Source organism: Sus scrofa, chromosome 6 (genome assembly GCF_054392235.1).
Source record: "Sus scrofa isolate SSC_HxYL_T2T_F1_AM1 chromosome 6, Sscrofa_HxYL_maternal_Yorkshire_Landrace_v2.0, whole genome shotgun sequence".
Taxonomy (NCBI): Eukaryota; Metazoa; Chordata; class Mammalia; order Artiodactyla; family Suidae; genus Sus; species Sus scrofa.
In genome coordinates, this window is record NC_139388.1 from 149878816 (window position 1) to 149892863 (window position 14048).

At 43.1% G+C, this 14048-nt stretch overlaps 1 protein-coding gene across 13 annotated transcripts in view; it reads left to right on the forward strand.

Moving 5' to 3' along the window:
- The window catches only part of C6H1orf141 (chromosome 6 C1orf141 homolog), a 185717-nt gene that overhangs the window by 115002 nt on the left and 56667 nt on the right, over positions 1–14048 (forward strand). Inside the window, exons 1-3 of one of the 13 annotated variants that reach the window (XM_084959066.1) lie at positions 7845–7873; positions 8355–8516; positions 9769–9907. The exons of 2 other annotated variants lie outside the window; for them this stretch is intronic. Coding sequence is in view for 3 of the 11 variants with exons in the window: in XM_084959064.1 (XP_084815190.1) it covers positions 8456–8516 (61 nt within the window). In the remaining 8 variants the exon portion in view is untranslated. Of the gene's footprint in view, positions 1–7844; positions 8517–9705; positions 9908–14048 lie in introns of those variants that run through there. 10 more of the 13 variants (XM_084959067.1, XM_084959076.1, XM_084959068.1 and 7 more) reach the window with 10 other exon arrangements.

Below are 14048 nucleotides of genomic sequence, written 5' to 3' on the forward strand. Positions count from 1 at the left end.
TAGATGCCCAGACTGGAGCTGAGCACTCTGGCCAACTGGAAGCTAGAAACATTTCTTTTAGTGATGCAAGCTTGCAGTTAATCACTCAACAAATATTTATCAGGTGCTTACTGTGGGCTAGGCCCCATGAAAATACCCAGGAGATGGGGCAGGGCTTGGGGAAAGGCATATATGGGTTGTTAGACGGGAAGAGACCTTGGAAACCATCTCTTGCAGCTTGCTCAATTTAAAGATGAGCCAGAAGTGGTTCAGAGAGAGGGCACTTGATTTGCTTACTAGTCCTAAGGCTGGTGAATTGCCTCCCGGAACTCTGATCTCCAGAAATCTCAACCAGCTTGCTTTGCTACCACAGTCTCGTGACTGTTGCTCTAAGCCAGAGTATCCACCTTCTGAGTGATGAAGTTTTGTAGTGGGTCACAATCAAAAAGCTAAAGTTTTTTATATTTGCCGCAGGGTACAATAATATTTGGGGAGTGAGCAGAAGAATAGGAGTCCAGGGAGTTCCCTTCGTGGCTCAGTGGTTAGCGAATCCGACTAGAGACCATGAGGTTGCGGGTTTGATCCCTGGCCTCGCTCAGTGGGTTAAGGATCCAGCGTTGCCGTGAGCTGTGGTGTAGGTTGCAGACACGGCTGGGATCCCAAGTTGCTGTGGCTCTGGTGTAGGCTGGTGGCTACAGCTCCGATTCGACCCCTAGCCTTGGAGCCTCCATATGCCGAGGGAGTGGCCTAAGAAATGGCAAAAAAAAAAAAAAAAAAAAAAAGGCATCCATAAAGGAGGGTAATAAGGAACCTCACAAAAAGGCAGGAGAGGTTAGAGTGGTACCCCTGAAGCCAAGGGAAAGGAGCATTTCAAGGAGCCAGATGTAAAAAGTGTCTAGTTCAGAACAGAGGTCAAATAACTGTGAAATAAAATTCATTTTTTATAGCAAAACAAAAATTTAAACATAAACAATCCTTCCTGCCCTTTGACCTCCTCTCCCTGCACTGTGCCTTGAGTATCTGCATTATGCATTGGCGCCACCTCTCCCATCCGCAGGAATACCTGCTCAGCCACACAGAGAAACGTTCTCTCAGCATCCACGAGACAACTCCTTAAGGACAACACTTCCTCCTGATCTTGCAAGACGTCTTATGACTCCCCAGGATGATGCTTAGATCTGTAAACTGTCAATAATATGTCCCTGGATGTACAGCTCTCTGTCTCATAAAACTGGGCCTTGTTACCTAACAGGCAGAATAGTTCTCAGAGCTTTCTGAGATACTCTTCCTGGGTTATAATCCTCAAATTTGGCTCAAATAAAAATTTCCATTTCTTTCTTAGATTGATCCACTGATTTTTTGAGGACATAATATAGGGTCTGAAAGATGTCCATTGGGAGTTCCCGTTGTGGCGCAGCAGAAATGAATCCGACTAGGAACCATGAGGTTGTGGGTTCGATCCCTGGCCTTGCTCAGTGGGTTAAGGATCTGGTGTTGCCATGAACTGTGGTGTAGGTCGCAGACACAGCTTGGATCTGGCATTGCTGTGGCTGTGGTATAGGCTAGTGGCTACAGCTCCGATTAGACCTCTAGCCTGGGAACCTCCATGTGCCACAGGAAGCAGCCCTCAAAAGACAAAAAAAAAAAAAAAAAAAAAAAAAAAAGTGAAAGATGCCCATTGGATATGCAAATGAGAAACTTGAAATTAAGGGGTCATTAAGAAGCCAAAGAGCCTATTCCCTAGAACTAAGAGAGATAATGGGCTAAAGGAATGAGAGGTTGTGATCAGAGATGATCTATTAAAGCTCAAGTTTTCAGTTATACTTTCAGTGGATAATGAAGTAAAGATAGGTTTACTCTGGGAGCTTAATGAGTGTTGAGGCAAAACTCTTGACTTCATAGATTTAATGTGGAAAGACTGAGAAAGGTTCTAAATCTGTAAAAATGAGAAATGGCTGGGATTTTGTTAGGACGTAGGTGTAGAGATGAAGAACCTACAAAAGGAGGTCTTTCCTAAGGAAGAAGAAGAATACAGGTGTGAAAGGGACAACAGGAAGGTTGAAGAATATTGACCCTTTCCCCAGGCCTCATGGTTTGTGTGGGGCAAGAAAAGAAATGCTCCCTTTCCTAGAGAGAACAAAAAGGGCGGGGGGGGGGGGGAACCCATGATTTTCACCATTTCTGAATGGCTAAAAACAAATCTGGATAATTTCCAAACCAAATATAGTAGGTATATAGTAAAGAATCTCCTGCCCAAAAGAAAGGTCTGGACTTTGCCCTTGGCTTCTGGGAAGTAATCTCTGGGTCCTAGCAAGATGGTGCTTGATAGAGTCTTTGTTTGCCTGGAGGCCTTGGGTCATACTGGATGGTCGAACAATGCGATTTAGGGTGGAGAGCTCATGACACCCATATAGTCTTAGGGTGGGGGCTGAGAAAAGAAAGACCGATAATGTGACTTAAAGGGGGGGCTTTGGATCTGTCAACTTGCAGACTGAAATTACCATGTGGGCAATCCATGGGTCAATCATGCCTGTATGATGAGCTCCCACTAAAAGCTCTGGGCACAAAGCTCAGGTGAGCTTCTCTGGTTGGCACTTCTCCCTGTGTATTGTCATACATTCAGACGGGGAGAGTAACCTGTTCCTGACCCCAGGAAAAGATCAAAAGAAGCTCTGCATTTGGCATTTCTCCTGACTCTGCCCTATATGTGCTTTTTTTTTTTTTTTTTCTTGGTTGATTTTAACCTATATCCTTTCCCTATAATAAACCCTAATCCTGAGTAGCTTTCAGTGAGTTCTGTGAGTCCTTCTAGCTAATTATTGAGCCAGAGGGTTTGAACTTGGTGTCAAAGTGAAGGTGTTCTTGGGGAGATATGCCCTCTAGCTTCATGTATTAGCTGTGGATAACAATCTCTAGCTGAGTTTTGATTACTACATGATTACAACTGCTTTTTCTGCTTTTTTGTGTCATTGCCACCAGCATGTATTTGGGTTGTGAAGATTAATGCTGTTTTATAAAGCTTTCATTTTTATTTTTATTTGCATCAATTGAGGTACATTCCTGGAAGTGTTACCAACATACCTCTTGAGTAACAATTAATCATTGTTGTAAAAAAAAAATATTCCACTGTTCTTGATGAAGTCAAGATGTTTTCAGGTTACTTATTTTTAGATTTTGATTCTGTGGTGTGCGTGAATGATGTAGGGTGAGGTGTGTGTGTGTGTGGCCAAACCTGCTATACAACTTGTAAAATACAGATGTGAGCTTACCAATCACATGGGCTGTGTTTTAGCTTTAGGAATAAGACTTTTTTTTTTTTTTAATGCCATAAAACATGAAAGCAATCTTTCATTAAGTGTTCAAAAATGGGGAGTTCCTGTCATCATGGCTTAGCAGAAACGAATCTAACTAGGAACCATGAGGACGCAGGTTTGGTCCCTGGCTTTGCTCAGTGGGTTAAGGATCCGGCGTTGACATGAGCTGTGGTGTAGGTTGCAGACTCGGCTCAGATCTGGATCTGCCATTGTTGTGGCTGTGGCGTAGGCCAGCGACTACAGCTCTGATTCGACCCCTGGCCTGGGAGCCTCTATATGCCGCTCATGCTGCCCTAAAAAGGCAAAAAAGAAAGTATTCAAAAATGGGCTGTCAACTTCCATTCAGAGCTATAAATAGCATGGAGGGAGTTTTAAACTTCTTTTTGAAATTCTGGTTTCTAGGAAATTGCAAAAGGAAAAAGGAAATAAAGAGAAGCAAAGTCACTGCTCCCCAGTTCTTTTTATTCAACTTTATCCTTTACCTCCTCTCACACTCTGCATACAACAGTTTTGATATCGGTAAGGATTTGGCGAGTCACTTTGACTTTTAGTGACAAAAATATGTGGGCGGGGAGTTCCCAGTTATGGCTCAGTGGTTAACGAATCCGACTAGGAACCATGAGGTTTCTGGTTCCATCTCTGGCCTTGCTCAGTGGGTTAAGGATCCGGCGTTGCCGTGAGCTGTGGTGTAGGTCGCAGACGTGGCTCGGATCCTGCGTTGCTGTGGCTCTGGCGTAGGCCGGTGGCTACAGCTCCGATTCGACCCCTAGCCTGGGAACCCCCATATGCCGCGGGAGCGGCCCTAAAAAAGGCAAAAAGACTCCCCCCCAAAAAAGTGTGGACGAAATCGTTTGGTGGGGAGAGCCCTCTGCTCTTAAGATTTTTCCAAGGTAGGGAAAACTCAGGAAACTGTTTCTATGGCCACGGGACGCGTTGCCAAGGGCTAAAGAGGATAGAAAATAGCTACCGGGAGCCAGAGGAGAAAAGGAGGAAGCACGTGCGATTTGGGGAGGCAGAGGCTTTGGAAGGCTAGAAATTAAAATTTGAATGGAGATGGAAGACAAAATAAGGAAGGCAAAGTTTTTTAGAGTCGAGACCTTTTTCCTCTCCCCTTGGCCCGCAGACAGAACTTGCTCCAGCGGGATCAGGCTGGGGAGAGATTAGGCGCGAGGCAGAGGCACCACTATCACCGTGGCCGGAGGGGTTGCTCCCACCTGGGCTTCTCAGGTGAGAGTGGGTCGCAGGTGGGAGGCGGGGCTCAGGGGCTCTTTTTGACCATTCCTTGAAAAGACCTTTGACTCCTTTATACTTAATATTAAGGAGCTTCCTCAATCAAAACATCTTTGATATTTTGGCTTCCCATTAAAGAACCCCAGGCATAGAGTATTTGAGCAGGGCTCCCTGTGTCCCACGGACTCTATGCGCGCCGGCTGCTCGGGCTGCTCCTGGGGTGGAGGTTCCCGGGGAAGCTGAACTGTGGGGCCGGGCATGAGGTGCCAGCCGGCTTCTGGCTGCGTCACTGGCGTGTTTCAAACTTGCTGAAACAGACAGCGCGACCCAGGAACAGACTGGTCGGAGCTGATCACTCCTGCACGAATTGGGGTGCGATTTTGAATTTGCCGATGGAGTCTTCCAATCGTTATCTGATTGGTTGCTCGTAGTAATACTGCCCAGAGCATACACATAATACTCTGGGAACGTCTTTGATATTTTCACCAACCTCAATTGGTGACAGGCACAGTTTAGTAATGTTTGAAACCAAAGAGTATATATTCTTTTTTTTTCCCCTTTTTTTGGTCTTTTGTCCATTTTAGGGCCACTCCCGCTGCATATATGGAGGTTTCCAGGCTAGGGGTCTAATCGGAGCTGTAGCCACCGGCCAGAGCCAGAGCCACAGCAATGCGGGATCCAAGCCGGGTGTGCAACCTACACCACAGCTCACGGCAACACCAGATCCTTAACCCACTGAGAGAGGCCAGGGATCGAAGCTGCAACCTCATGGTTCCTAGTCGGATTCCTTTCTGCTGCGCCACAATGGGAACTCCCCAAAGAGTACATTTTCTTTCCCTCTATTTTTAACAAAAAGGGGGTAAGAGGAGTTCTCGCTGTGGCACCACAGGATCGGGATCCTGGCTTCTCTAACACCCTGGGACGCAGGTGCAATCCCTGGCCCAGCATAGTGGGTTAAGGATCTGGAGTTGCTGCAGCTGTGGGTTAGGTAGCATCTGTGGCTGGGATCTGATCCCTGGCCTGGGGACTCCATGTGCCGTGGAGTGGCTGAAAAAGAAAAATAAGGGGGAGGGAGACAAGAAAATCTATGGTGTGGATCTGTCTATGCACATAGGGCAGGTTTAATAATGACATCTTCCAATAACGAGTTTTAAATTTAGTTCTCATGATTTGTGGGCTGAATTAGTTTGCTTGGGGCTGCCATAACGCAATAGTAACTTAATTTATTCCTCAGTCTGGAGGCTGGCAATTCAAGATCCAGGTGTCTGCAAGGGGTGGTTTCCTCTTAAGCCTCGCTCTGGGCCTCACAGATGTCCGCCTTCTCCCAGTGTCCTCTCATGGGCTTCCCTCTATGCATATTGTCTGTGTCCTAATCTCTTCCTATATGACACTGGTCATGTTGGATCAAGACCCACTCCAATGACCCCATTTTAATTTCATTACCTCTTTCAAATAAAGGTCCTTCCTCCAAATATAGCTACATTCTGAAATACTGGGGATGAGGGCCTCAACAAGGTTGGGGGGCATAATTCAGCCTATAATACAAGCCATTTCTGAGCATTTAAGAATTAAAAAAAAAAAAAAATAGGATTCCCTTGTGTCTGTGCTTGGAATGTGAGGTGGAAAAATTCAGCCATTTGCCTCATTATTGAGTCAAAAGTGGTTATTTAACAGTGAGGGCCTACTATGTGCTCAATAGAGTGTTTGGGGGACTGTGTCAGGTATAAGACAGAGGTCTTGCCTTCAAGGGGTAAACACTTGAACTGATAAAGACAGATAATGCAAGTACATTTTAACTTGAGCCTTTGTTTTCTGGATAGTGGCTCAGTCCTGCTCTTTTGTTATGAGTTTAGAGCCACTTTTGGTTTTCTGGAGTTCTTCCTTTAACAGGAGATGTTTGCAACTTGCTGAAGAAGTCTTCTTAGCAGAACCTATTATGTTGGCAACATTGGAGTTTTTGTTTGTTTGTTTTGACTTTTTTTCAGTCCCCAAAGTGCTAACTGTTAAAATGAATTCATGCTCTTAAAAGTCACTTTTTAGTTTGATATTGTTATTTTTAGCAATGACTCTGTCTCTGATATGCTTATAATGTTGGGCTCGCAATCTTGAAATTGTTTGTTGATATAGCCAAGTCTTCGCAGTGAGGCCTGTGAAGGATTTACTATGAAATTACTGGGACTTTTATGCTGCCCTGGTTGGCAAGTTCTCTGTTTCATTGTGTTCTTTTTCAAAAAAACTGTCATTACTGAGCCAGTAATTGAGAACATAAATCCAAGTTTCCTTTGAAAATAATTTTGCTGAGTTTAGATTTGGCAAGAACCAAATTTTATAATTCACTCAAAACTACATATTTCCTACTCAGTAAAACATTGCGAATTAACATCATCCATTTCAGACAGACTGGGATTACTCCCCCTAAAATGTCTTATTCAGAGATATCTCCAAATTGAATTGTCATTTCCAGATCCCAGCTGGGGGTAAAATCCTTTGCCTGGTGCCGAGATTCAAAGGTGGGTCAATCAATTCTTGCTTTAAATGAGCTTTTAATGCAGTGAGGAAGAGAGTTGTCAAAAAGTAAATCTCTATAGCACATGCCAAGTTCCATAACGAAGGACAAAGAGTAACAGGAGCACAGAAGAAAGAGAGCTCGTCACTGAGACAAAGAAAGAAAGAATGCCAAGGCAAATCTCAGAATAGAGTTTGCCTTTACATTAGGAGCTGAGAAAGAATTGGCTTTTGACTGGCAGAGGTGAGGAAAAGAACATTCCCAGTGGAAGGAAAAGCAGGAGTGAAGGACATGGCTTGGAAAGGGGCAGGATGGGCTGGGAATAGGATTAGCAGATCCTGACAGAAGCAAATGGGATACGGTGGGAGATTAACTGGAAAAGGTGGACTGAGCCAGGTCCTGGACTGTCTTTTCCTGAACCGTCTTAGATGTCATCCGAAGAGTTTGCATGTTATGCCGCAGGTTAATGGGGAGCAAGCGAAGGTCTGTGGGCTGGCGCTGGACCTGACCCGTATCCTTTTTAAGGAAGATAGCTCTGATGACATTTTGAAGGAATGGTATTTGAGGGACGAGGAGGAAGGTTAGGGGCAGGCAAGTTAGGAGAGTAGAGTTTAGTGACCACGAGGAGGGAAAATGACAATCCGAAGGTCTGAAGGAAGACAAGAACAATGCAAATCAAAGGGAGGACCCGAAAGCTCTTGTCCAATTGGGGTCAATGTTGCTTCACTGTTCATGGAATTATGTCAAAGACTGTGGATCCATTTGAACCCCAAGAGTCTATGAGTTAGGCTTCTGTGACCACATGAGAACTCTCCATTCCACAGGGGAGCGTTTCCCAGCAACCGTAAGTGATATGTAAGAATGCTTCAGACACATCTATGTATATTTAAGAAGTGAGATAATCTCTCACCCCTAGTTCATATGTCAGTTGAAAAGGGGATAATTAGATCTCTTGACTTGAGCACAAATTAATTTTGGTTTTTTGGATGACTCTCCAGTGTGGCCACATAGTAATGCTTTTCAAGGTAGTCTCCCTAAATAGTTACTGTATATTCAAAACCTACCTTTCTCCTTTATGGGACAGTGAGTTTTAGTTTCTGTTCACCAAACTGAGCATAAGAATTTAATAAATAATGGAGAAATAAAACTATGAGAAAATTAGAGAAGGAAAGGAACCAAGATAATAGATGGCATGGCACAGAAGATACTGAATTTCTGGATTAAAATAGAAGACACTGAATTATGGGATCAAAGTAAAAGATACTGAATTATTGGATTAAATAGAAGATGATGACGTGCTGAATAAGTTCTCATTGTTTCCCAAGTTCCAAGCATTTAGTGCAGGTGTATTTGAAGAAATATACTGTGAAGGAAGCAAGGATTGCATGGTGGCAGGTATGCAGAAAAAAACAAAAATGATGTGCAGATGGGAAACATGCATTTTGCAGCATTTTTTATAGGTAATCTCACACATCTTAACCTAGCAGGTAAGTATATATATCATTGCTCATATTTACTTCTTTTATTTATTAAACAATATGACACTTATATTCACTCAATTAAACCTTGAAACAACCTCATAAGTAGGTCTTTCTATTATTTGAATTTTTCAGATGGAACAACACAGAGAGGTTAGACAATTAGCCCACAGTCACACAGCTGCTAAGTAGCAGAGCTAAGGATTCAAACCCAGGCAGTCTAACTTGAGTCCATTTTCTTACCCAGTATACTATACTGCCTTTCTGAGTTTGAAGGTGAAAGATAAAGTAGTGAGGTTTTTTGTTTTGTTTCTTTGTTTTGGATTTTTTTGCTTTTTAGGGCCACATATGTGGCATATGGAAGTTCCCAGGCTAGGGGTCAAATCAGAGCTGTAGCTACTGGCCGACACCACAGCCACAGCAATGCAAGACCCAAGCCACGTCAGCGACCTACACCACAGCTCACAGCAATGCTGGATCCTTAACCCACTTAGCGAGGTCAGGGATTGAACCCGCATCTTCATGGATACTAGTAGGGTTCATTACTGCTGAGCCATGATGGGAGCTCCACAAGTAGTGACTTTTTTTAATGCTGTAGTTTGATCTAGAAGAACCTCAAAAGGACTCTGTCAAAGACTTACGTGTATTTGTGAGTATAAACGGAGACTACAAGCAAATGTAGTATTTACAGTTTTCCATTTCCTCTATGGCCAGTGGTTAATGCATTCAGGTTTTTAGGTATTAGGGATGCAAAGATGAGTAAGACTGGTCCCTGCTTTCAGGAAACAGTATAGAGGGGGAATGAGGTATATTATGTACTTTAATGAAGCATGATTAAGTACTAGGGTAGCAGTGTGCATAGACTATCATTTGAACACAGACATTACACATCTAAATCATAGTAAACCAGGGAAAGCTTCCTAGCAGAGGTGTTATTTACATTGGGTCTTGAGGGATGGGTAGAACTTAGAAATTTACAGGGAGTGGATAACAGGACTGTAGGCAGAGGGACCAGCAAAGGCGAAGCAACAAGTAAAGGAAAATATAACACCTTAAAGAAGTGCAAGTTGTTTGCTAGGACCAGGATATCAAGTGTACCCGAGGCAGAGGCATGTGAGGTTAAAGACTTAGTCAGAAGCCAAACCATGAGCCTGGCATGATAAATCAAGGAGCTTGACCTTTATCCTCAAAACTATAGGAAGAAGTTGCCCCTGTAATCAGGGAGTCATGTGCTTGTATTTTTCTTGAAAAAATAATTCAGACAAAAGTGAAGAAGAAAATGGATAGAGTGGAACCAATGTACAGACATATTTTGAAACGATTGCAATAATCCAGGCAGCAAGTTATGGACTCTTAAACTGAGCAATAGCCATGTGAATGAATAAGAAGAAAAACAAAAGGTATGTAGAATGTAGCATCTATAAGAGAACGTGATTGTTGTATATTTAGGGAAAGGATGAAAGGGAGTTTCCCAGGAGAGTGGTGACCAAATCCTGCTTTGGGGGAACATCTTCATCAGAATGGCATTAAAAAAGTAGACCCCTGGTCTTTATCTTCATAAATCTTGACTTAGTGGCTCTGGGATGCTAACTGGGAATCTATTTCTTGGAAGTTTTTGAGTTCATTCTGCAGTGTAACTAGGATTGAGAACCATTACAACTCCCAAGTTTATGGGCTGGATACCTGAAAAATAACCTATGTGGTCATAAAGAGATGCCTAGTAAAGGGTGGAAGAGATTTTTGGCTAAGGGAGCAGAAGAATGGGTTTACTTTCAGCTACATTGGGCTACCTGTGGGAAATCTGGATTGAGCTAGGTATATGGGTTTGGAACTCAGAAGAGAGATTTTGTTTGTAAAGACATGGTGGTAGATGAAACCATGGGTTTGGGAGATTATCCTGGAAGAATTTACGGAATAGTGAAAAAGATGGCTGTGCATTTAGGAAGGCTCATAGGTAGGAAGTGGTCTAGGAAGATGAGCAAGGAGAAAATGCTGGTGAGGAATCTTCAGAGAAGGTGAAGAGATGTGACTCGTCACAGAAACCAGGTGAGGGGAGATCCACAGAAAGGAGCGGTCAACATTAGCAAAAGTTTTAAACATTCAAATAAGGTAAATAAGAGCAGAAAAGTGCCCGACCCCATAAGATGGGGACCGTGGTGACTTAGGAGAGCAGATTTAGAAGAGTAGTTTCAGAGGAGTCAAATGATGGTGGATGAGAAGGGATGTAAGAAATTAGAAACCCTACGTATAGACAAGCATCTTAAGAAATCTGGCAATAAAGGGAAGATGGGAGAGAACAATGGCTAGTGGGGTCAGAGGAGGAATTTTTTTCCTTTTCTCTCTCTCTCTCTCTTTTTTTTAAATAACAGTTTTATTATTTATTTATTTATTTGTCTTTTTTTTTTTTTTTTTTTTTTTTTTTTGCTATTTCTTGGGCATATGGAGGTTCCCAGGCTAGGGGTCAAATCGGAGCTGTATCCTTTGGCCTACACCAGAGCCGCAGCAACATGGGATCCGAGCCGCATCTGCAACCTACACCACAGCTCAAGGCAACGCCAGATCGTTAACCCACTGAGCAAGGGCAGGGACCGAACCCGCAACCTCATGGTTCCTAGTAGGATTCGTTAACCACTGCGCCACAACGGGAACTCCCTTTTTTTTTTTTTTAATAGAAGAAACTTGAGCATGCCAAGGAGAAGAAATCAGTGAAGAAAATCAAGGATAGATTCAGGAAAGAGGAGACAAAAAGTGAAAGTAATCATTTTAGGAGGCCAGAAGTCTAGGGTATATGGGGAGGAGTTAGCTTTGGATGGGAAAGTCAACACTTCTATTAAAATTACAATACAGGAGTTCCCATCGTGGTTCAGTGGAAACAAATCTTAGTAGTATCCATGAGGATGCAGGTTTGATCCCTGGCCTCACTCAGTGGGTTAAGGATCTGGTGTTGCAGTGAGCTGTGGTATAGGTCGCAGACACGGCTTGGATCTGGTGTTGCTCTGGCTGTGGTGTAGGCCAGCGGTTACAGCTCCTCTTTGACCCCTGGCCTGGGAACCTCCATATGCTGAGGGTGTGGCCCTAAAAAAAAAAAAATTAGAATACAGGTGAGGGAGTTCCTGTTGTGGCTCAGTGAGTTAAGAACTTGACATAGTGCCCTTGAGGATGCATGTTCAATCACGAGCTGCGGTGTAGGTCACAGATGCAAGTTGGATCTGGCATTGCTGTGGCTGTGTTGTAGGCTCACACCTGTGGCTCTGATTTGACCCCTGGCCTGGGAGCTTCCATATGCCGCAGGTGTGGCCCTAAAAGAATAAAATGAAATGAAATGAAATAAAATACAGGTGAGATGGGAATGGATACAGATAAGACTGGTATGAGAAGCAGAAGAAGTTCTTACTTAATGGTCTCTATTTTCTTAGCGAAAAATAAGACCCATCTTATTCCTTCTTGCCTAGGAAGATGGGTCTCACAAGAAAAATGTCTGCCAGGTGAAAACTTCCTCAGTGAATTTGATAGAATACCTAGCACAGTATCTTTCAGGTAATGGATGTAGTAGCTAGAGGCCAAATGAAATGTTTATCATCAAGTGAAAATATATGCTTGTAGAAATGGGACCATGAAGTAGAATTTATGGCCACAGAAGTAGAAATATGAAGCAGAAGTATGAAACCAATATGCTGGTTTAAAGTAGACATTCAAATGTAAAAGATTAGGAGTTTCCATCCTGGCTCAGCGGAAATGAATCTGCCTAGTAACCAGGACATAGATTCAATCCCTGGCCTTGCTCAATGAATCTGCCTAGTAACCAGGACATAGATTCAATCCCTGGCCTTGCTCAACTCAGGAGTTGCCATGAGTGGTGGTGTAGGCCACAGATGTGGCTTGGATCCAAAGTTGCTGTGGCTGTGGTGTAGGCCAGTGGCTGCAGCTCTGATTCAACCCTTAGCCTGGGAGCCTCCATATGCCATGGCTGTGGCCCTAAAAAGACCAAAAAGAAAAAAAAAAAAAAAAAAAAAGTAAAAGATTGAATCAAGAAAAGACTGAAACAGGAGTTTCAATGTGGCTCAGCGTGTTTCGAACCCAACTAGTATCTGTGAGGATGTGAGTTCCATCCCCTCCCTCACTCAGTGAGTTAAGGATCCGGCATTGCCATGAACTGTGGTGTAGGTCGTTGACACGGCTTGGATATTATGTTGCTGTGGCTATGGTGTAGGCCAGCAGCTACAGCTCTGATTCGACCCCTAGCCTGGGAACTTCCATATGCCGCAGGTATGGCCTTAAAAAGCAACGAAAAAGAAAAAAAAGACTGAAACACAGAAGGTCACATTGAGGAATATTTAATACAGTCTTGATACTTTTTGCATTAAAATATTAGTTTATATTTCATGCAAACTGCTTAGGATGCCTCATCATATTAGATCTAATGTTCCTTGCTCTCAGTGTTTGCTTGAAGAAACAAGCTAGGTCCTTGGCACCCTTGGCATAATGATGAGAGCAAACAATTTGTTCAGTAGTGTTTCTTCCCCTCCAGTTTCTCCCAGTGCCCTTCATCCATTAGGAATGATGGGCCCATTGCCAAAGACCTATTCAAATAATTGCAAACTGAAAAAAAAAAGTATTGCTTCCAAAATATGAAAACAAAACCGTAAAACTAAAACTGATAACATTCTCTCAGTTTCATTAAGTGATAAATTTAGTATTTTTCACTTCAACAAAACTCATGATAAGCACAGTGGTTTGCCAGAAATGATATCATAGCTAAATCATTTACTCATAGCAAAATAATTTTAAATCAAAGATATAGAAATTCTTTTACTTTTTTTTTTTTTTTAGGGCCACATCCATGGCATATGGAAGTTCCCAGGCTAGGGGTTGAATCTGAGCTACAGCGGCTAGCCTACACCACAGCCACAGCAGTGCAAGGTCCAAGCCTCGTCAGTGATCTACACCACAGCTACAGCAATGCTGGATCTTTAACCCACTGAGTGAGGTCAGGGATCAAACCTGCATCCTCATGAATCCTAGTTGGGTTCATTACTGCTGGGCCATGACAGGAACTCCTAAAATTTCTTTTAAATTAAACTGTGTGTATGTTTCTGTGTGTGTATGAAAAAAAAAAAATGGGATGATGTGGTGTAGCTTAAAATGTCTGATATAATGTTGAAGATGAGGGACTCTAAACCTAATAGGCTTAAGATATTTTACCCTTTGGAGTTCCCATCGCGTGGTGCAGTGGTTAACAAATCCGACCAGGAACCATGAGGTTTTGGGTTCGATCCCTGGCCTTGCTCAGTGGGTTAAGGATCTGGCGTTGCTGTAGCTGTGGTGTAGGTCGCAGACGCAGCTTGGATCCCACGTTGCTGTGGCTCTGGCTGGTGGCTATAGCTCCAATTAGCCTGGGAACCTCCACATATCTCAGGAGCAGCCCTAGAAAAGGCACAAAGGCCAAAAAAAAAAAAAAAAAAAAAAAAAAAACATGTTTTACCCTTTAAAAAGACCTGCTTTCCATCGCTTTCACGGTAAGCAGCATGTTTCAGTTCCCTC